Genomic DNA, 22,812 nt, shown 5'->3' with positions numbered 1-22,812 from the left:
AGTATGCCCATACAATCCTCTGGGAGATTCAGATGGCCATATTGCACTATTTCAGGAGCCATGCCGCCAAACTCAAAGACGAGAGGTTGGGGTGCACCATCCGCCCCCCGAACTTCGTGAGAAGGTCCGGCCTGCACGGCAGCTTCATGTGAGGAAGGAGAGATCGGTGAAGCAGGTCCGTGAACCACCACTGTCTGGGCCAATCCGGGGCAATCAGAATCATTCTCGCCCTGGATTGAGACAGCTTGATGAGAACCGCCGGAATCAGGGGAATTGGTGGAAAAGCGTACAGAAAGCTGTTCGACCAGTTGATCCATAACGCGTTCCCCAGCGTCCCTGGCTGGTAGTACCTGGAGGCGAAGCCTCGGCATTTGCTGTTTTCGGCGGTGGCAAACAGATCTACGTCTGGAGTTCCCCACCTTGCGAAGACTTCTCCTAGTACTTCGTCGTTTATGACCCATTCGTGGTTTTCCTGCACGATTCTGCTCAGCTCGTCTGCCTGAACATTCTGCACACCTGGCAGATGGGTGGCCGTTATCGACAGTCCTCGAGCCAGAAGCCAGTGCCAGATCGCCTGCGCCTCCTGCGACAGAGTGCGCGATCTCGAGCCCCCCTGCTTGTTGAGGTAATACATCGTAGTCGTGTTGTCCGTCTGAACAAGCAGAGAGTTGGTCTGAAAGGACGGATGAAAGGCCTTCAGTGCCAAGTGAACAGCTCTCAGTTCCAGGAAATTGATGTGGTACGTGGACTCCGTCGGGGACCACGTCCCTTGAATTTGCAGATCTCCGGAATGCGCCCCCCAACCTAGGAGAGACGCATCCGTCACGATGGTCTGTGTGGGAATGTCCTTGTGGAAGGGAACGCCTCTGAGGAGATTCTCCTTCGAGCACCACCACTTCAGAGACTGAAGAGCATGTAGAGACAGTCGTATCCTGTCGTCCCAAGAACCTCTCCTCTGGTCCCACTGATCCTCCAAGCACTCCTGCAGAGGACGCATCTGTAGCCGTGCGTGAGGAGTGAGAAAAATGCAAGAGGCCATCGATCCCAGTAGAGAAGACACGGTCCTCACCGTCGTAGACGGAGTTTTCATGAGAGCCTGAGCCTTCCGAACGAGTGATAAACGTCGCTCTTCCGAAGGAGACACGCTTGCTGACAGCGTATTGATGGAGGCCCCCAAGTACTGGATGCACTGCACCGGAATCGGGACCGACTTGGACATGTTGATGTGCAACCCCAGCCTGTTCAAGAGAACGCACGTCTTCTGGAAGTGTGCTCGAGCTTCCGAGAAGGAGGAGGCTTTGATCAACCAATCGTCCAGGTACGGGTAGACAAACACCTTGTTCTTCCTCAGGTGTGCCGCTACCACTGCCATACATTTTGAGAATGTCCTGGGTGCAGACTTCAGTCCGAAGGGTAGCACCGTGTACTGATAGTGATTGGTGCCGACTTGAAAGCGCAGAAATTTTCTGTGTTTGCATGCAATGGGCACGTGGAAGTATGCGTCCTGTAGATCTATGGCACACATCCAGTCTCCCCGTTGCAGCTGAGGGTAGATCTGATGCAACGACAGCATGCGAAACTTTTCTCTGCGAATCCACTTGTTTGCCTGCCGCAAATCCAGAATGGGCCTGAACTCGTTTTTGTCCTTCTTGCGGACAAGAAAGAACCGAGAGTACAGACCTCTTCCTCTTTGAGACAGAGGTACGTCTTCGATCGCCCTTTTCCTTAGCAGAACGTCCGCCTCCGTCTGAAGCTCGCGCAGTTGATACTGCGAGCTGACGGGAGGAATCGATGGAGGAGGGCTGGTGAAACGTAGACTGTATCCATTGCAAACAATATTCAGCACCCACTTGTCCTGAGTAATTTTTCTCCACTCTGCCAGAAAAAATTGAACGCTTCCCCCCACCGGAGCGGGTAACGGACGAGGGGGAAGTAACAGCTCAGGGACGGGACCCGGCCGGGCCCTTGGTCGCGGTAGAGGACTGTTGACGACCTCTACCACCCTGTCGCTTCTGGAAGGGCTGCCTGTACTGCTGCTGCTGCTGCCGCTGTTGATGTTGACCAGCAGACTGCCCCCTTCCACGACCCTGCGCCCCAAACCGACGCTGGTACTGTCGGAAGGGTTTCTTTTCCTTGGGCTTTTCCAGGCCCACTGCCGTCAGGGTCTCCGCTTCGGCCTTCATCCTGGCCATCTCATCATCCGCGTGCTTCCCGAAGAGGGTATCTCCGGAAAACGGGAGATTCGCCACGCGTTGCTGTGCCTCCGGTTTCAACGATGTCAACCTGAGCCAAGCATGGCGTCTCTGGTGAATCCCGTGGCAATATCCGTGCGCGGACAGCAACGATATGTCTGCTGCAGCGCCGATGGCCTGATTAGAGACCAACATCCCCTCCTTGACGATCTCCACAAAGTCCTCCTTGCGGTCTCGAGGGACGAGGTCTGCGAACTGCTCCATCGAGTCCCAAAGGGACCGGTCGTAACGTCCCAGCAAAGCCGAGTCACTGGCTGCCTTCATGGACGAGGCGGATGTCCCACACGCCTTGCGACCAGCAGAATCGATCCACCGGCTCTCCTTGTCCGGAGGCACCGTGGACGCAGGGGAGGTGGAATGAAGCTTCCGAGCAGCAGTCACGATGACTGAATCCGGTACCGGGTCTTTCCTCAAGAAGGCTGGGTCTGAGTCCGGAGCCCTGTACTTTTTCAGTATCCTGGAAGGGACAGATCTCACCGTCGCCGGCGTCAGGAATAGCTGTTCGGCGGGCTCAAGGAGCCCCGGCACCAGAGGTAACAGGGGGCGAGACAAGTGCCTCTTGTGTAAAGTCTCAAAGATTACCGAGGTAGAAGCCGTAGGCGCTTCAACCTCAATGCCCAACTTCGCCGCACCACGCAGGAGAACCTCCTGAAATGTGCTAATATCGTCTATCGGAGACACCCTAGTCTCCGGCGAATCGGACAGCGTGGGCGAGTAGGAACGGGTCCCAGAAGGAGAACGTGACCTGGACCGACGTCTCTTGTGATGATGCCTGGATCGTGATGAAGATCCGCGGCCACTCCTCGATCTGTCCCGTCTCCCCGAGCGAGACCTCGACCTCTTGGGCCTCGGACGCTCCTTCGGCCTCCCAGGGTCAGGAGCTCCAGGCTTCTTAGGAGTCTTCTTCGGAGGCGTCGGGAACTTAGGCATCGACACCTCCCTCGGTGGGATCGGGGGTGGAGGGGCAACCGGACGCGGGTCCCGCGGAGCCGGCTTCGGAGGCGGGGTAGGGGCCTTCGGAGGAGGACCCTTCGGCACAGCAGGCCGCGGAGGAGGCGTAGACGGCTTCATCGGAGTATCCACCCCGGAATGCGCCGGTCCCGGCGAGCCATCACCTCTACCAGAGAGTGGGGAGCCCCCCACAGTCCTGGGCCTGTCCTTAGGACCTATAGACGCTGAAGACCGGTGTCCAGACGACGACCGATGTCCCCTCGACGTCGAACGGTCCTTCGGCGTCGACCGAATCACACTCCTCGACGTCGAACCGTGTCTTCGTCTCGACGTCGACCCCGACCAGATCGACGAGCCACGAAACCTCGACGACGGGCGATGGTGCCTCGACGGCGACCTCGACCTCTTCGCCGGTCTCGACGTCGACTTCCTGGATCGCTTCGACGGCGACCCTTTGGATCTCCTCGACGTCGACCTCTCCGACCTTCTCGACGTCGATCTTCTCGACCGTCTCGACGTCGGCCTTTTGGAATGCTTCGACGTCGACCTCTTCGGCGCCGGAGATGCCTTTGGTCTCGACGGCGACCTCGACGACGAGGATCCCCTCGACGACGATGTCCTCGACGGCGAACGGCGGTGTCGCCTCGACGGCGAGCGCCGACGCCGGGCCCTCCGATGTCGATCACTCGACGCCGACAGCGACGACGAGGATATCGACACCGGCTTCGACGGCGGCCGGAACACGTTCCTCGACGTCGACGGGCGACGTTTTCTCGACCCAGAGCCCTGGGGAGACCTGGAACTGGCCGTTGACCGTCCCCTCGACGTCGTGGTCAGCGCAACTGACCCCGACGGAGACCTTGGGCGCGGGCTGGTCTTCCTGCCCCTGGGGAGCCCCCCAGAGGCCTCAGCATGGGTAGAAGGAGCCCCTCCTGACCCACCTCGTGCCTTCAGCTTCCTCTCCTCAAGCCCCTGAAGCCTGATCTTCTTCCTCTCCTTCAGGGTCCTTCCAGAGAAGCTTCTGCAGATCCTACACTCCTCAGGGATGTGGGAAGAGGGAAGGCAGAGAATACAGACCTCATGGGAGTCTGTCTTGGCCTTCTTTCTTGAGCACTCAGGGCACTTGTCGAATAATGCAGGCATTATTGGACAAAAAAGAGTGCAGAAACACAGAAAGAAAGTCACCAGAGTACTTTAAAAGTACCAAAAATCGAAATCAGTGTAAAACACCAACAAAAACCCTTGAAAGGGAGAGCTCAATGCTCCAGGGTCCTGCTTGCAGGAGCCGGAAAAAAGAACTGAGGCTAAGTTGGACCTGCTATGCATTCTGGGATACTGAGAGAAGGTTCTGGAAGGTTCTCTTAAAGGCACAGTATCCTAATTAAGCCACATAATGGCAGCCTATGGGGCTTGTCTGTCCAGGTTCTTCTCTCTATCATTCCTGAGGGATTTTGCTGTTAGGCAAGGGAAATCTGTACAGGCTTTGCTGTTTTGTGGATTTTATGGTGGAAGTTTCTAGTTGAAGTACTGGACAGTGTAGCCTTTTGGCTGCATTATCTGTCTTTAAATTCTCTCTTAAGTGTCTATGCATTTTCTGCATTTTTTGACACTGTAAGAGATTATTTTTGATTGCTCCGGGGTCCACGCACATGGGCGGGACTATTCACTAGATTATGACTATACACAGAGATCCCCTACTACAGAACATATTATTCTCACATACACCACGGCAAACCACTAGGTTGAAAGCTAAGTCAACAATTAAGGGTCGTGTGCAGAAGTTGCAAGAAAGGAAAAATGGCGTTTAAATCTCAAATGTACCTATGCTAACTTAACACGATATAAGGATATATAGGAGCTATACAACAGTATATACTCAAAATGTTTGGGCTTTTGTGTTTCTTTAACTGCATTATTTAGAGGACTGCACTTGCAGCTCCACCAGCCAATGGAACATCTTCAAAGGCAAAGACAAGTCGTTTTCGCCTGCCCATAACAGGTTTATATGAAAAGGACAGGCAGCTACAAAAATCCAAAAGGCGCATGCTTTGGGTGGGAACAATATTACCGGCACTCATTATGCAGGTCAACAACCCAAGTGTCTAATCTACTTGTGTAACATTGTCTAAACAACAATTTCCCCCCCCCCCATTTGTCAGATGTCCTGGCTATACTTAGAAGTCAAACTGCATTTTTTTCTAAAGCCGGAGGTCCAGCTACAAACTCATGCCAGGAAGCAATGAGTTTCAGCTGGGCATAAGAGGCCCCTCGAGATAGGATATTGAAGAAATAAGGCAAAAAGAGTAGAGCTGTGTTTAAGACTTTCATCATACTTGACATGCAATATAAATGTGAAGAATAAAGGCATTTTTGGGTAGTGGAGTTCACAGCAAATTCACCACACAGGATGTCATGTATAACCAAACCTATGAAGTAGCTGGTCTACCTCAAATGCTATATTAAAAATATGTATGTTTGTTACCTGCTGTTTTAAAATTGCAATGAGATGTACATCCCAATAATTGGTAAAAATACAAACATGTGAATCTATGAAAGCTCCAACATAGGAGGAGCAATATTTACAAACAGACTTTGAAAAAATATTGAAGATTAGGGTCTTGGTTTCTTACACAGAAATAAACAAATAGGTTTCCAGTCATAACAGAAACAAAAGGTAGTGCAACATAAAATGGTGTTTTGAATGACCCTTTAGTAGTTCGGTAAGGATTGGATTGCCCGAATACAAAATTGATCTAATTACAGTTGCTTTGTTTAACCTTGAACGTTGGTGAATTAGTCTCACAATATCAATTTAAGAATGGTCAAATTAGAATTAGTTAAAATCCACTTTGAAAAAAGTTCTGAAACGAAATGACTTTGTGGTAACCTTGGGTAGTGGAAGAAGCACTGCAGAGAATTATTCATAATTAAGCCTTTAAAAAAATACATGGCTTTACCTCCCAGTGTTAGTTTTATCATCCTCATCTTCTTCGTTGTCAGAAGCCAGGAAAGGCACTGTGGCGAGATCTTCTTCATCGGCTCGAATTCGTCCTAGAACACTGAGACCATGAATCTTGCAGTCGATGCCAGAGCTTCGACACTGCTTTATGGCCACCTCTACATATCGGTGGTACTGCAAAAATAAATATTTGGAATGACACCTTTGCTAGATAATGTACAAGCCACTGGAATGCAAAGATATTTGAAAAACAGATTTTCACTTGGTTTAAAGTAATTGTACGCAATAAGGTCACAAGAAAACCTACCTAATGTTCGAGTTACTTCCCTTCAGTAACGATGTATCTGGTAGAGATGATTCTAGTCGCAGATTCCTTTAAGTAGAATTATCCCCAGGCATGAGACTAGACCCGGAAAACTTTCTTGCATCTCTGCGCGCCAGGGGTGGGGCGGCACCACGCTGCCCGACGTCCTCCGCGGGCATGACGTCAGCGAGGTCACATAAACACCACCCCGGGGCGGGGAGGACAAGAAGGACAAGAAGGACAAGAAGGAGGAGAAGAAGAAGGAGAAGAAGAAGGAGAAGAAGAAGGAGGAGAAGAAGAAGGAGGAGAAGAAGAAGAAGGAGGAGAAGAAGGAGGAGAAGAAGAAGAAGAAGAAGAAGAAGAAGAAGAAGGAGAAGGAGAAGCAGAAGCAGAAGCAGAAGCAGAAGGAGAAGGAGAAGGAGAAGAAGGAGAAGGAGAAGGAGAAGGAGAAGGAGAAGGAGAAGGAGAAGAAGGAGAAGAAGGAGAAGAAGGAGAAGGAAAAGGAGAGAGAGAGAGAGACTGCAACCACAACCACAAGGGGAAGGGCCACAAGCCCAGAACAGAGGAGCAACAGTAAGCCATCCCCGGACCACACTGCCAAGGATGGCCATACCTCCTGAAAGGAGGAGTTGGTCAAGGACAGGTAAACCATCCGCAGACTACAGTGCCATCTGAAAAGAACAGGAGGCCAAGGACAAGTAAAAGAACCCCCAGCAAGAAGACCAAGTGGGGATCGGAAACTCTAACAACAGAGGGAAAGAGCAACAGTAGGCCCTCACGCTGGAGAGAAACCAGCTGGAGGGATGCAAGACCGGAAGAAAACGGAGAGTACACCCACAGAAGACAAGGCACCCCGAGGGAGGCGAGTGCAGAAACTCAAGCAGAGGGTCCTCACAGAACAGGGAGGAAGGGTGGCCCGTGAAGGAATCTGCGGCTAGAATCGCCTCTACCAGATACATCGTTACCGAAGGTAAGTAACTTGTACATATGATAGAGACTACTAGCCGCAGATTCCTTAACGTAGAATAGATACCCTAGCCATACCCAAAACGGAAGGGGCCCTGCGAGAGAGCCTCCCCACCAGGAGAGACACAGGGCCCCAGCAGGGGACACGCCACAGGGATAGGAAGGGAAAGGCCAGGATATCCTAAGCCCCACCAAGGGAGAACTGCCCAACACCCCGCAGGGGCAGATAGTGCCCAAAGACACAAGGACGACAAGGACCACAAGGACCACAAGGACCACAAGGACCACCTCAACCCCAGGGAGGAGAGGCAGAACCGGAGGCAGGGCTCACTTGAAGAAATCCGATCACACCCCAGCATCAAGCATCGGACAAGACAGGGACAGGGGAGTGAAACAAAAGAGTGCCATGAAAGGGAAGGTCCACCAGCCGTTCCCTAACATTCTCCAGGAACACACTATCCTGTAACCAGGCATGTCGACGAAGGGCCACAGAAGAAGCCATGGTACGACCAAGCACCTTCGAAATGTCCAGAGCGGAGCGAAGAATAAAAGATGCCAGCTCCCGGCCACCCAACACATGGTGCCGCAGATCAACACAGGCACCCTCCTGAGAAACGGCAGCCATATGGGACTCCGCCGAATCCATACAAGCAAGAAGTGGTCCTAGCCAATACACAAAGAGTGTTAAGGTCCCGCAAAGCCGCACTGGTGGAGGCGAAGATATTGCGCCCCCAGGAATCTAACCAGCGGGCCTCCCGTGACGGGGGAGACAACACCGATGGCAGGGAGGGAAAGGCAGTCTCTAAAAGAGGGCCCCTGGTAGAGGGGTGGAGGGAAAGACAGACGGGATCATGCGGCGCAGGACGGTGCGGTGCAGAAGTTGTTGGGGCACCGGGTCCCCTGTGGCGGGCCGTCCCCAAGCCCCCAAAAGAGAAGTGTGGAGTGAAGCCTCGAAGGGAAGAAGCAACTCCCGACCACCAGAACGCTGATGGAGGACCTCCAGAAGATGATCCGTGGGAAAATGGGCAGCTGGATTCCCCCATGCGCAAGATTCCCGCAGCCGTGGAAACAGCTCGAGTGAAGGCTGCACCTGCCTCCGTAGGTCCCCGCGGTGGTGAAAGCAGTTCCTCTGTGGGCGACGGCTGCAAGCTAAGGCGGCCGTCCCCCAGTCCAACCGGAGGAAGGAAAGGCCAAGCCCGGAAAGGGTGAAGGGGGACGAGGAATGGGGAACCTGAGGTGCCTCTGGCGAAGACTACAGCCGCGGCGATGGCGGAGAGCCGTCCTTAGAAGACGCCCAGGAAAAAGCCATGACACGGCGACCCGTCTCCGGAGAAGATGAAACCATCAACCGCCGAACCTCTAGAGAAGAGGGAGCTTCCGAATACGAATCGACGACCCGACACTGGCCCGGCGCCGTAGAGTCTGCGACCGGCGGCAGGTCCACGTTGACCGGTGCCGACCTCTGCCACAACGAGCAGCGCAGGAGACCGAGGCTGGGTCGGAGCCGGGCGACTAAGGAACGGCGCCAAAAAGGTGCCGACTCGACGTCCAACGAAGCAGCCGCCTAGGCCAAGGCCAGCAGCCGCCGGCGCATGAGCGACATCGCCTCAGACAAGGCCGCCGCCTGCCCAGAGGACCGAGGGGGACTCAAGGACACGCCCTGAGCCCCGGCAACCTCCTGTGCCATCACAGGGACCCCCGCAGGAGTTTGCAGCGAAGCAGAGGTGCGGTGGTCCAAAGGAGGGAACCCCGAAGGGCCGCACCCCGATGACACCACATCATCCGAATCTGGAGCCGAACCAGTCAGCGCCGGAGCCGCCAGCGGCGTAGCAGAAGTCTCCGCACGCTGTAAAGGATCCGCAGGCGTCCCTGGAGGGGAAGGAGAAGAAGGAGACGCCAACGAGGCCTGCAAGGCCACCACATAGGCCTCCATCTTGGCTCTAGTCGCCCCCGCGCCGGGAAAATGGCGGATAGGGTGGGGACACGTGGGGCCGCACCAACCGCGGAGAATTCACGCCCCCAACAGGGCAGGGACCGGCTCTCAGGGACAAACTGCAACACTTACCAACAGGTGAGTGAGGCTCTTGCGGCCTGGGAGAAGGGCGATGTCTGAGACGGAGGTTCTTGAAGCCGACCGCGGGGGACGGACACGGCGGCGGCGACAACGCCGACCTGGACATGCGTGCCGAAAGGAGTTTCATCCAGCGCTCCCGCTGGGGCTTCAGTTTCATTTGCTGACACGCCTCACAGTCTGTGGAGTCGTGCTGCTCTCCCAAACACCACATGCAGATAGGCTTGGGGTCCCCAGCCGACATCTGGCATGCGCAAGAAGAGCACGTCTTTAAGCCTGAAGGCATTCGCACACTGTTCCAAAGAGAAACGCTCAAAAGCAGAAAAATGGGGCCTGAAACAGGCCAGGAACACGATCCGGTCCGCGTTGCACGCGGAAAAGAAGAAAACAGACGTCAGAGCGCCAGGGCTTATGTGACCTCCCTGATGTCACGCCCGCGGAGGACGTCGGGGTGGAGTCGGGGTGGAGTCGGGGTGGAGTCGGGGTGGAGTCGGGGTGGAGTCCGGGTGGAGTCCGGGTGGAGTCCGGGTGGAGTCCGGGTGGGGTCGCGTGGTGCCGCCCCACCACCGGCGCGCAGGGATGCTGAGCAAGAAAGTTTTCCAGGTACAGTCTCACGCCTGGGGATAATTCTACGGTAAGGAGTCTGCTGCTAGTAGTCTCTATCAGATACACTATGTTTATCATTCTTATCCTTTTAAATAAACATTTAATACTCTACAGAATCTCAGTTCCACCTTGAATCTGTCTTTCAATCCTCCGCTCTCAGAAAGCAGACAGGCGAGTAGAGAAGGAGCACAACTTCAAAGCTGTACTCTAAATAAGTTTGGGTCTGGAAAACAAAAATTGAGTGGCCACAAGGAAGGAAAGAAGACTTAACTGCAGAGGAAAAGGATGGCGGAAAGGGAATTCAGCCAGGTGACAATTTCAAAAATGTAAATAAAATAAAATAAAATAAAAACAGTTAAGTAAGTACAGAAAGGCAAAACACAATGCCACTATCACAAAACACAATGTCACTATCACAGGAATATATATGACGCTGCATCAACTGAGGAGGAATTATGCAGCCCACCTTTCCCCATACACAGGTAGAACATACTAAAATCATGCAACCAAAGGATAGCGCACCTAAAGCATATGGGCAAAAAAAAATACAAACCCCAAATTAACAACAAAAGTAATACACTGCACCTTTACAATTATCAGCTGTAGAAACGTGACGCCAAAGAATCTGCCGGTATGGGTGCCTGATAAATGTGAACTTAAAGTATTTGGGATGTGCCTACTACTAGGACCTAACGCACAAGTTACTACTTGTGTAAGGATATAGCTGTAAGAGACATTAGTTAGTAATAGATTCCTTACCTTAGAATATCCCCAGGCGTCAGACTGGATCTGGAAAGTTTTGCATAGCAGTACCCCTGCGCGTCAGTAGGTGGCGTCTCGCGGCTCCGTGTCAGTCACTGGCATCGCAAGCACAAAGATTACGTCACGGAGACTACTTAGGCACCACCCATGCGCGCTGATGTCAGTTCCGTACACGACGTTCCGTACTCGACTTTCCGCACCAGGAAAGCAGAGCCATGCAAGATACTGACCATTGGTGCATAAAACAAGGGCCCTACAAGGGATGACCGGAACCCTAGTAATCAGTTTGCAGAACAGGGAGGATGGGTGGGCGGTAAGGAATCTATCATTAACTAATGTCTCTTGCAGATATATCGTTACCCAAGTAGTAACTTGTGCATCTGAAAGAGACACGTTAGTGATAGATTCCTTACCTTAGAATGCATACCACAGCAATACCAACCCCAGTGGTGGGTCTGCGAACAAAATTATACCAGAAAGTCACGGAGAAGAGAATGGCCAAAGAATCCATCTCTCCGGACTTGACTGTCAAGGCAGTAATGCTTGGTAAACGTGTGCGGCGAGGCCTACGTAGCTGCCTGACAAATGTCCTGCAAGGGAACGCCGCTTCCCAAATCAGTAGTGGCTGCTGTCACATTGGTGGAATGGGCACGCAGCCCCACAGGGGGCTCCTTCTTACCCAGAGAATAACAAGCCTCGATGCAGAGAACGACCCACCGAGAGATGGTCAGTTTGTGCACGGCCCGACCTTTTTTGGCGCCCACGTTGCCAACAAAGAGCTGGTCATCCACCCGGAACTGTTGTGTGCAGCTCAGGTAGAAGAAGAGCACACGTTTTGGGTCCAGACGGTGGAGCCTCTCTTCCTCTCTGCAAGGATGCAGAGTCGGAAAGAAGGTGGGCAAAGTGATGGTCTGCCCAATGTGGAAGGGTGTGACAACCCAACCTTTGGCAAGAAAGAAGGACGGGTCCTCAGAACCACCTTGTCCGGATGAATAGAAATGAAAGGAGGTTTAGAAGAAAAAGCCTGGAGCTCACCCACTCTTCTGCCAGAGGTGATAGCTACCAGGAAAGCAGTCTTGTGAGTGAGAAGACCTAAAGGACACTTATGAAGGGGCGCAAAGGGAGCGCACATCAAGTCCCACTGAGGCATGATGAACGGCACTGGAGGGAACGTGTGCGTAATGCCTTTTAGAAAACGGTTCACAACCGGGGACTTAAAAAGAGAAGGCTGATCAGGAAACTGTAGAATGGCGGAAATGGCAAAAAGATAACCTTTGACAGTGCCCAGAGCAGAGCCCTGCTGGACTAAAGAAAGAAGGAACAAAAGAACCCCGGAAAGAGGGGCAGGAAGGGGATCCACAGCCTTCGCTGTGCACCACGCCACAAAATTGTTCCACCTGCAGGTGTATACCGATTTGTGGAGGGACGCTTGGCTGCCAGAATGACATCAAAGACTTCGGGAGGAAGATCGAAAGGTGTCAACTGTCGCTGCTCAATCTCCACGCATGGAGGTGGAGGCTGGACAGGTTCGGGTGGAGGACCGTCCGCTGCTGCTGCGACAGAAGATCCTCCCGAATTGGCACTCGGATAGGGGGATCGATCGCCATGCTGAGTAGCTCGGGATACCAGTATCTTCGTGCCCAATCCGGTGCCACACGGATGACTTGGGCCCGGTCGCGCCTGATCTTCAGCACTCTGGGCAGAAGTGGTATAGGCAGAAAGGCGTACAACAGACCGCATCTCCACATGTGACGAAAAGCGTTGCCGAGCGAGTGCCGCCTTGGAAATTCCAACGCGCAGAATTGATGACATTGCGCGTTCTGTTCGATGGCGAATAGATCTAACCAAGGCTTTCCCCACTGCTGAAAGAGACCTTGCGCCACGTCCGAGTTCAGACACCATTCGTGATCCATCAAGCAACGGCGGCTGAGTTTGTCCGCCCTAGCGTTCAGATAACCTGCCAGGTGTGAAACCACTAGAGAAATGCCTTGATGTTCCAGCCATGTCCAGAGGCGCAGAGCCTCCTGACATAGGGTCCAGGACCCCACCCACCCTGTTTGTTGCAATACCACATGGCGGTGGTGTTGTCGGTGAACACCTCCACTACACTAGTGGAGGAGTGTGGCTCACTGATTAGAGCGGCAGACCCTGATGCAGAGGTCTGGCCCAGGACCAGGGTTCAATTCCCGACGCGGCAGGGTCCTGAGCCCAAAATGTCCACGGACTCGATAATTCTCGCCTCGGTGCCTATTCTAATCATGGGGTCCCACGCTGCAACTCTGGGCAATAGTTGCTTAATCTCCACTACGGCGGCCCACCCGCTGCGGGATGCCTGACTTTCACCCTGGGGCTACCCAGTAGGGGTTATCTCACAGGGAAAAGCCAGGACGGGTTCCCAAGGCAAGCACCTTGATGCCTTCGGGTGATACGTGCGCTATATAAGTCGCAATACATTTACATTTACACTCCCCCAGACAGAGGGAAGGAATGCCTTCAGTGCAAGTCATTTGCCCGCAGCTCCAAAAGGTTGATATGGAGCCGGGACGCCGCCAGAGGCCTCTGATCTCCTCCTCTCCCAAGTGGCCACCCCATCCCAGGAGGGACGCATCCGTCACCACTGTGCGCTCCGGTTGGGGAAGGGAGAGGGATCTGCCACTGACCCAATCTCGATTTGTGAGCCACCACTGCAATTGTTGAGCAGTGCCCTCTAAGATCTGGACATCATCGGACAGGTTGCCCTGATGCTGCCCCCACTGGAACTTCAGGTCCCTCTGCAGAGCCCGCATATGCCATCTGGCATGTGTCACCAGCAGGATGCAGGAGGCCATAATGCCCAGGAGCCGTAGAGTCATCCTGACTGAAACCCGGGATAGAGGCCGAAAGATCGGAATCATAGCCTGAATATCCCGGACTCGCTGCCCGGTAGGATAAACTCGAAACAGCGTCGAATCCAGAACTGCTCCGATGAATCGGAGCTTCTCAGAGGGACTCCGGTGCGACTTCGGTACGTTGATGGAGAATCCGAGCAACTGCAGGAGATCGGCCGTAGTCTGAAGGTGGCTGGCGACTGCCTGGGGCAACCAGTCGTCGAGGTAGGGGAAGACTGACACCCCCGACCTGCGCAGGTAAGCCGCGACCACCGCCATTACCTTCATGAACACCCATGGGGCGCTGGTAAGGCCTACCGTGTACCGCTGGTAACGCTGGTGGGCAGGCAGGACTAGGATGTGAAAATAAGCGTCCTGCAAGTCCAACGCTACCATCCAGTTTCCAGGGTCGAGGGCAGCCAGGACCTGAGCCAGAGTCAGCATTTTGAATTTCTCCTTCCGGAGGAAGCGATTGACGTCCCGGAGGTCCAAGATGGGGCGCAGGTCACCCTAGTCCTTCTTGGGGACCAGAAAGTAGTGGGAATAGCAACCACGCCCTACTTCCCACCTAGGAACGCACTAGATGGCCCCCTTGGCCAAGAGGGCCGTGACTTCTTGTTGGAGAAGAACCAAATGATCCCCCGACATGCGGTGGCACCGAGGTGGGGAAGGCTGAAAGGGAAGGGAATAACCCTTGTGGATTATTTGCAACACCCACTTGTCTGACGTAATGCCGCACCAGAGGGGCAGGTGGTGGCAGATCCTGCCACCCACTGGCGTGTGGTGCTCCACAATGCTCGGACTAGTAAGGTTTGGAGGTAGGAGCAGCGGGGGTGGGGGTGGACTGACCCGCATGCCGAGTCCCCGCCCCGCCCTTGCGTAAGCCGCGACCACGGCCGCGCTGAGGCTGGATCAGCACCGGCTTGTTGAAGGAACGTGCCTGGGTGTCTCTGCCCTGGCCGCGAAAGGAACGAAAACCAGGAGTGGTCGGGTTCTTTGCAGAAAGACCCAAGGACTTGGCCGTGCCCGTGAGTCCTTAAAACGCTCCAAAGCACTGTCGGCTTTGTCGCCAAACAGGCGGGTTCCATCGAAGGGCATATCCATGAGTGAGCTCTGGACATCAGGCGACATCCCACTTGAACGCAACCAGGCGTGGCGTCCCAATGCCACCGTTATAGAAATCGCCCTGCCCAGTGAGTCTGCGGTGTCCAAACCACACCAAATGGCGAACTTAGCAGCATCCTTTCCTTCAGCAATTGCCAGAAAAAGGACAACCTGGACCTCCTCAGGACACTGAGGCAACACTTGAGTAACGGTATCCCACACTGCGTGGGAGTAGCAGCCCAACAAGCAAGCAGTGTTCACCGACCGCAGCCCTACACTGGGCGAAGAGAGCAATCGCTTGCCAAACTAGGGAGACGGTGGCAGTGTCTAACCGACCCGCTGTTCACCCGATGGTAGAGTAAGATCCTAGACTGTCTGTCTGTCTGTCCTGACTGCGAGGGCTGCGAGGAGTTAGGAAGCATTCTGAAACTTTTGGCATTGGTTTTAACACTGGCGATTGATTTTATAGTCGTTTTAAATATTGGGATTGATTTAATAATCCATACTCATTAATTGCTGCAAATATCCTGACACTCTCCCCCGCACTGCCTGGGCTCGATACTGTAGCCTGCCCGCCCCGGTCCGACTCGGCAATTACTGCCGTAGAGCGGAGGGCGGACAGGTAAGAGCCAGGCACACTAACATCCACTTCCGCTAGAGCGGAGGTCAGCGCTCTAGTCATCCCCGTCTTCAGGGCTATTTAGCAACGCCTCCCCATCAAGCGCGCAGGGGGTGCCTTCGAGCGCGCCTAAGAAGCGCCGAAGAAAAGCCCGTCTGCGCGCGACAGGACGGGACCAAGGGACATGGCCCTAACACCTGGTACTCCCGATTCACAGGTTAGCACTATTACATCTTATTCAAGGAATAAACTTCTCAGTTTGATTCCGATCCCCCCGCTACTTGTATGCGCGAGTCTTGGCCTAATTTCGAGGGTCCATTTTCCTGTGCAAACTGTCGCTTTCAGGCTGATCATACATATCTAATAAGGGGTAATTTATCTGGCACCCTCACTACAGCCGCGGCAGGGCATTCCCATCAGATACCCTCCCTGTCCTGTGAAGCCAGTACACCCACCGTTAACTATGTTGCCGGAAAGGGACCTTCAGGACTTAAATGTTTTTTATTGAACATACGCTCCTTACCCAAACACTACCAGCAACTATGGGATCTTATAAATACAGACACGCCAGACATCTGTTTTCTCACGGAGACATGGCTAAAACCTCACACTATCCCCGCAATCATGTTAGGAATCCCTGTTGGATTGAATATGCTACTTACCAGTATGCATCTGTTCTTGGCATGTAGGGCTGCTAACATTCATATCTAGTGCATAGATCGCCGCCTAGTGTTGGGTCCGGATGATTGCACATTGTTGTCCTGGAAGAGTCTTCGAAGTATCACGAGATAGGTGGCTCCTCCCCTGGACTACAGTGCGCATGGGCATCGCCTCCATCCCCAGATTGTGTTTAGCCATTGTGGCAGAGATGGAGTGAAATAGTGTAAAGGATGTCCATGCTAATGATGAATGCAAGATAGTGTCTGCAGCCGCTACGGACACCGGGGAGGAGGGAGGGCGATATGAATGTTAGCAGCCCTACATGCCAAGAACAGATGCATACTGGTAAGTAGCATATTCAGTTCGAGGCATGTGGGCTCCTAAATTCATATCTAGTGCATAGAATACATAGCAGTCCCCCCATTAAGGGCGGTTGCCCGTGCCAGCTGCAGAAGCTTGAAAAAGTGTCTTGAGAACAGCCTGCCCTACAGCTGCTTGCTGCTTGGAATGCACGTCCACACAGTAATGTTTGGTAAATGTGTGCGGTGTGACCCATGTGGCTGCTCTGCAAATGTCCTCTAAAGGAATGTTCTCTAGGAAAGCCATGGACGCCCCCAACTTGCGTGTGGAGTGCGCCCTTGGGGGTATTGTTAAAGTGTGCTTAGCTTTTTGATAACAGATTTGGATGCACTTAACAATCCATCTGGCTATTCCCGCTTTGGAAATGGGGTTGCCTTTGTGCTGTGCTGAGAAGGCAACAAAAAGTTGTTGTGTTTTCCTGAAGTGTTGTGTTCTGTCAATGTAGTACATCAACGCCCTCCTAACGTCCAGTGTATGGAGCATTCGCTCAGCTACCGTTTGAGGGTTTTGGAAGAATGCGGGTAGGTCAATAGTTTGATTGATATGAAACTGTGACACCACCTTAGGAAGGAATTTGGGGTTAGTGCGTAGCACCACCCTGTTTCAATGTATTTGGATGAAAGGCTCTTGGATTGTGAGCGCCTGCAGCTCACTCACGCGTCTAAGCGATGTAATAGCAATGAGGAAAGCCACTTTCCATGTCAGAAATTGAATTTCACAGGAGTGCAGTGGCTCGAAGGGTGGACCCATCAGCCTCGTGAGGACCACATTGAGGTTCCACACTGGAGCTGGTGGCGTTCTCGGAGGAATGACTCGCTTCAGTCCCTCCAGGAAGGCTTTAATGGCAGGCACCCTGAAAACGGAGAGGTGCTGCCTATTTTGGAGATAAGCCGCTATGGCGGCTAAATGTATCCGAATGGAAGCGTAAGCTAGATTGCATTTGTAAAGATGTAACAAATAGCAGATGATGTTAGGAATGGATGCATCTAGCGGGTTGATATTGTTGGTAGTACAGTAGATGACAAACCGCTTCCATTTTGCCGCATAGCAAGCTCTGGTTGTGGGCTTTCTTGCCTCCCGAATGATGTCCATGCATTCTGGAGGCAGGTTGAGGTAGCCAAATTCTAAGACCTCAGGAGCCAGATCGCCAGATTGAGCTGTTGCGGATCTGGATGCTGAATGTCGCCATGGTTCTGCGTCAAGAGCCGGGATGTGAGATGTAGCCTTTGATGCGGTACCACGGAAAGTTCTAGAAACGTGGTGTACCATGGTTGGCGTGCCCATGTTGGAGCAACCAGGATGAGAGTCATCGAGTGTTGCTTTAGCTTTTTTGCCACCAGCGGAATGAGAGGCGCTGGGGGAAAAGCGTACGCAAATTTGCCTGACCAGTTCATCCATATCGCATTCCCCTGCGATTCCGGGTGAGGGAACCTGGCGGCAAAGCTTTGGCATTTTGCGTTTTCTTTTGTGGCAAATAGGTCTATCTGTGGATGACCCCACTGCTGGAAGTACGGGTGGAGCACCGATGGATGTAGCTCCCACTCGTGCATTTGATGGCTGTACCTGCTGAGCAGATCCGCCATCTGATTGTCCTTGCCCGGGAGGTGTTCTGCCATGAGGAAGATGTTCCTCTGAATGGCCCACTTCCACATGCTCTGAGCCAGATGAGACAGCTGTGGCGAGTGAGTACCTCCCTGCTTCTGGATGTAGTACATGGCTGTCATGTTGTCCGTCCGGATCAACACGACCTTGTTGCACAAATGTACTTTGAAGGACTTGAGCGCCATGAAGATTGCCATCAATTCTAGGTAGTTGATGTGCAATGTTTGTTGCTGGGTTGACCACAGTCCCTGCACCGTGTAGTGGAGCACATGCGCTCCCCACCCCTGGAGAGATGCGTCCGTTGTTAGGACAATCTGTGGCACAGGCTCTTGGAACGGTCGTCCCTTGCAAAGGTTGTGTGGATTCCACCAATGCAGAGAGTTGGATGCTCGACCGGTCACCAACACTAGGTCTGTCAGTTGTCCCTGAGCCTGTGTCCATTGATTTGCTAGGCATTCTTGGAGGGGGCGCATGTGCAACCTTGCGTGCGGGACTATGAAGATGCAGGAGGCCATCATGCCTATCAACTGCATGAACACTCTCGCTGGCAGGGAGTGATGCGGTCTGAATCTTTGGATCCGTGACTGAATGCTGTTGATTCTGACTGCGTTTGGCTGAGCCATAGCCGTCAGGGTGTTTATTGTCGCTCCCAGATACTGCCGCACATGGGCTGGCTGAAGGTGCGACTTTGGGTAATTCAGCGAGAACCCCAGACTGTGAAGGAGTTGAATAGTGCGGGACATGTGTGAGGCGCACTGTGTTTCCGACTTTGCTTGTACGAGCCAGTCGTCGAGGTACGGGTATACATGTATGTTCTGTCTCCTGAGGTGCGCCGCCACCTCCGCCAGACACTTCGTAAACACTCTGGGGGCAGTAGTCACTCCGAAGGGTAGCACTTTGAACTGATAGTGCTTGTTGTGAACGGTAAACCTGAGGTATTTTCTGTGGGACGGGTGGAGTGGGATGTGGAAGTAAGCATCTTTGAGGTCTAAGGTTGCTAGGAAGTCCCCTTGGCTTAGAAGGGGAAGTATCTGTTGCAGTGTCAGCATGTGGAAATGTTCTGACAGTATATACATGTTGAGAGGGCGTAGATCCAGAATGGGTCGGAGGGATCCGTCCTTTTTTGGGATGAGGAAGTACAGGGAATAGACCCCTGTTCCCTCCTCGTCCACTGGCACGAGTTTGATTGCTCCTTTTTGCAGCATTACTAGCACTTCCTGCTGCAATAAGTGAAAGTGCTCTGCCGACATAGGACGGTGCCTTGGGGGAATGTTGGGAGGAGTGGATGTTAATTCCAAACAATACCCGTACTGGATTAGTTTTCTCACCCACCTGTCCGTGGTGATGGACGACCAAACCGGCAGGAACTGCTGGAGTCTTCCCCCGACAGGTGTTGGATGGTCGGGGGGCAGTGACAGGGAGTCACTGTTTGTTTGCGGCAGAGGAACGGGAGTTGGTGTTCCCTCTGCCTCTGCCTTTGGCACGGTTACCTCGGTAACCCCCTCTACCTTGCTTGGGGTACGAGGATTGCGCACCACCTTTCGTGAATTGTGTTTGTTGTCCCATGTGTCCTCTGGTAACACTACGCGCACCTGAGCGACGAAAAGTGTTGCCCCTGAACTGTTGTGATTGAAGTGCCCCCATGGACTTAGCAGTCTCGTTGTCCTTTTTAATCTTTTCAAGTGTGTTGTCTACATCTGGACCAAACAGTCTGTCAGGATTGACTGGCTGGTTGAGGATTGTAGTTTGGATGTCAGGCTTAAATCCAGATATACGAAGCCAGGCTTGGCGCCTTAGCATGACGCTAGTGTTAATTCCTCTAGCCGCTGTGTCCGCTACATCAAGTGCGCATTTTATGGCAGCGTTTGATATAAGCTTTCCCTCTTGTATGAGCATTTCTCCAGCTTCTTTATACTCATCAGGCAGATGTTGAAGGAGCTGTTCTAGGGTGTCGTAATGCGCCCTATCGTAACGCGCTAACAGTGCCTGTGTGTTTGCGATACGCCATACATTAGCAGCCTGCGCAGCCACCCTCTTGCCAGATGCCTCAAGCACTTTCGACTCCTTGTCTGGGGGAGGAGCTTCACCAGTTGTTTGGGAGTTTGCCCTCTTGCGGGCATTTGCGACCACCAACGAATCCAGAGGCAACTGTCCCCGAATATAGGCAGGGTCCCCAGGCGCAGGCCTGTATTTTTTTTCAATACGTGGGTTTACCACTCTCGCTCTTGTAGGTTCTTTAAAGATCTCTGGCGCATGTTTAAGGACACCTTTCAACATAGGAAGTGTTTTGACTGTTCTTTCGGAGACAGAGAAAGTGTCAAACAGGAAATCCACTTCCACTGGGTCAGCATGCATATCTACATTATGATTTGCAGCTGCCCTCTCAATTAAAGCATTGAAAGCTGCTGAATCCTCAGTTGGTGACGTACGTGGCCCAAAGCCTTGTGGGTCCTGCACCACCTGATGACTTCCCTGGTTCCCAGCGTCGTCATACGAGTCCTGATTCGCATCAGGGTCATTGCCAGTAGGGAAGTTGTACTGTTCATCTTGGTCATCATCCTCACCCCCTGATTGGTTGGGGGAAGGTGTTGGACTCCTCCTTGGGGGAGGTTGCAGAGGTTCAACAAGGGCAGGAATGTCCTGTGTTTGCCTTTTCTTTTTCAGTGGAATTACAAATGACTCCAGTGGCTGGGAACTGATCTTTCTCTTATAAAGTGTAATTTTCCCGGTGTGGGCATCGATAAAATGCTCACAGTCGTCTTCAGATGCTGTTTGCTGAGGCAAAAGAGCACCGGACGTGGAATGTTCCGAAGTCCCCGAGGCCTTCGGCACCGTTTGGGGTGCAAACGCCTTTGGTGGCACCTTTGGCGGTAGTGTGTAGATAAGTTTCATCGCCTTTTTGGCCGGTGGCTCCATCTGTTTCGGATCCGATGGCGCAGTCGTTGTCGACGGCAGGGCTTTCTCCCGAATCCTTTTGAGCGAGTCGGAGACCTGTTTAGTAAATGAAGCCGAGGGCTTGACGACCGATGCTTCATGTTCGTCCGCTATGGAGGCCTTCGGCGTGGCAGAAGAAGGCACCGATGAATCCTCGACTCCAACGGTTCGCTGCCCTGCAGCTTTCTTAGGCGCCGACGCCGTCGATGCAGATCTGGTGTCTTTGTGCCGAGGAGTACTGGCTCCGGCTTTCGGATCTTGGCCTGTAGTAGACTTCGCTTCGACCGTCTGTTTGGAGGTTGACGCTCCAGCCGTCGAGACGTGATGGACTACCTTCTTCGAGGACGTGTCCTTGGCCACCGCATGTGGCGCCGATGACTCGACGGCCTTCCTCGGCTTCGTCATTTTGGACGGAACGTCAGCCATTTTAGACGTCGTCGAAGCCGTATGTTTCGGTTTTGTTTTTGACGTGTCTTCGGCCATCTTAGATGTCGTGGAGACCGTAGGTTTCGGTTTCGGTTTAGGCGTGACGTCGGCCATCTTAGATGGTGTCGACTGCACTGGTTGCGGTTTCAGTTTCGATACGCGCAACAACGGCTCCTCCGGTGTATCCGTGGCCGGGCCCGAAGCCGGGGCTGGGGATATCGGTGCAGGGTCGTGGGTAAGGCAGAGTGGCGATCCCGTGACCTGAGCCTGAGTCGAGTAAATTTCGGGGCATAGCTCATCCCCTGAGCTATCTTCCGCGGCACCAAAGACTTCTTCGTCGTCCCCTACCTCATCGACGTATTCAAGGTCTTGGCTCTGTCCTTCGATGTATTCGTCTGGATTGGCCTCGACCTCCGTTGATGGTGGTGAAATTTGAAGATGATGGCTTCGGCCGTCTTCTGCGGGGTCGTCGAATATGTCGTCGGGTGCCGGTGCTGCGTGCAAGGCCTCGAGGCGCGCCGCGCGCCGATGCTTGAGAGTTTTCTTTGACCTGAATTTGGAGCAGGCCATGCAGTTGTCCTCGTCGTGATCCGGCGAGAGACATTTATTACAAACTGGATGCACGTCGATGTGTGGGTACTTGGACCCACACACGGGGCAGCGCTTGAACGGACTCCGTTCCATGATGATGTCGTCGGTGTCTCGCTGCGAGTACAGGGCCTCGATGTCCGAAGAGTAGCAACTCCCCAGAAGTCCGACGCGAAGAGTCGGACGATGCTCGGGACCGTTCGCAACAATACCGACGCGAGTATCGAAGGCCTTTTGGCCTTAAGGAAGTAAACGTTCGATTCCGACAATGAGGCGTCGAAATCACATCCGAACCCAATGGCGGAAAAAAACAATCTGGGGATGGAGCCGATGCCCATGCGCACTGTAGTCCAGGGGAGGAGCCACCTATCTCGTGATACTTCGAAGACTCTTCCAGGACAACAATGTGCAATCATCCGGACCCAACACTAGGCGGCGATCTATGCACTAGATATGAATTTAGCAGCCCACATGCCTCGAACATAAGATTCTTCATCTCCATCGCTTGACAAAAATAGGAGGCGGTGTGGCTGTTGTTTATATAGAGAGTCTAAAAGTCTCAGTACTTGACCAACGATGCGATGCTCAGATGGAAATCATGATTTTCAGATTTTCCCTTTCCTCTAAATCACAGTGGAAAGGAGCATTAGTATATCGCCCTCCTGGCTCATGCTCTGATTTTTCTCTAACTCTTATGGAACTACTAGCCCCTTATTTTAGAGCCAAGGAAGATTACATTCTCCTTGGAGATTTTAATGTTCACATACACTTACCTAATCAC

At 53.0% G+C, this 22,812-nt stretch overlaps 1 protein-coding gene across 1 annotated transcript in view; it reads right to left on the bottom strand.

Annotated features, from left to right (window-relative positions):
- Nucleotides 1-22,812, bottom strand: part of HERC2 (HECT and RLD domain containing E3 ubiquitin protein ligase 2) — a 1,611,099-nt gene that overhangs the window by 815,423 nt on the left and 772,864 nt on the right. The window contains 1 exon segment of the mRNA XM_078658234.1: nucleotides 6,161-6,336. Within this exon segment, the coding sequence (XP_078514360.1) occupies nucleotides 6,161-6,336 (176 nt within the window).

This window comes from Lissotriton helveticus, chromosome 8, assembly GCF_964261635.1.
Source record: "Lissotriton helveticus chromosome 8, aLisHel1.1, whole genome shotgun sequence".
Lineage (NCBI taxonomy): Eukaryota > Metazoa > Chordata > Amphibia > Caudata > Salamandridae > Lissotriton > Lissotriton helveticus.
This window is presented reverse-complemented; position numbering and strand designations above follow the sequence as displayed.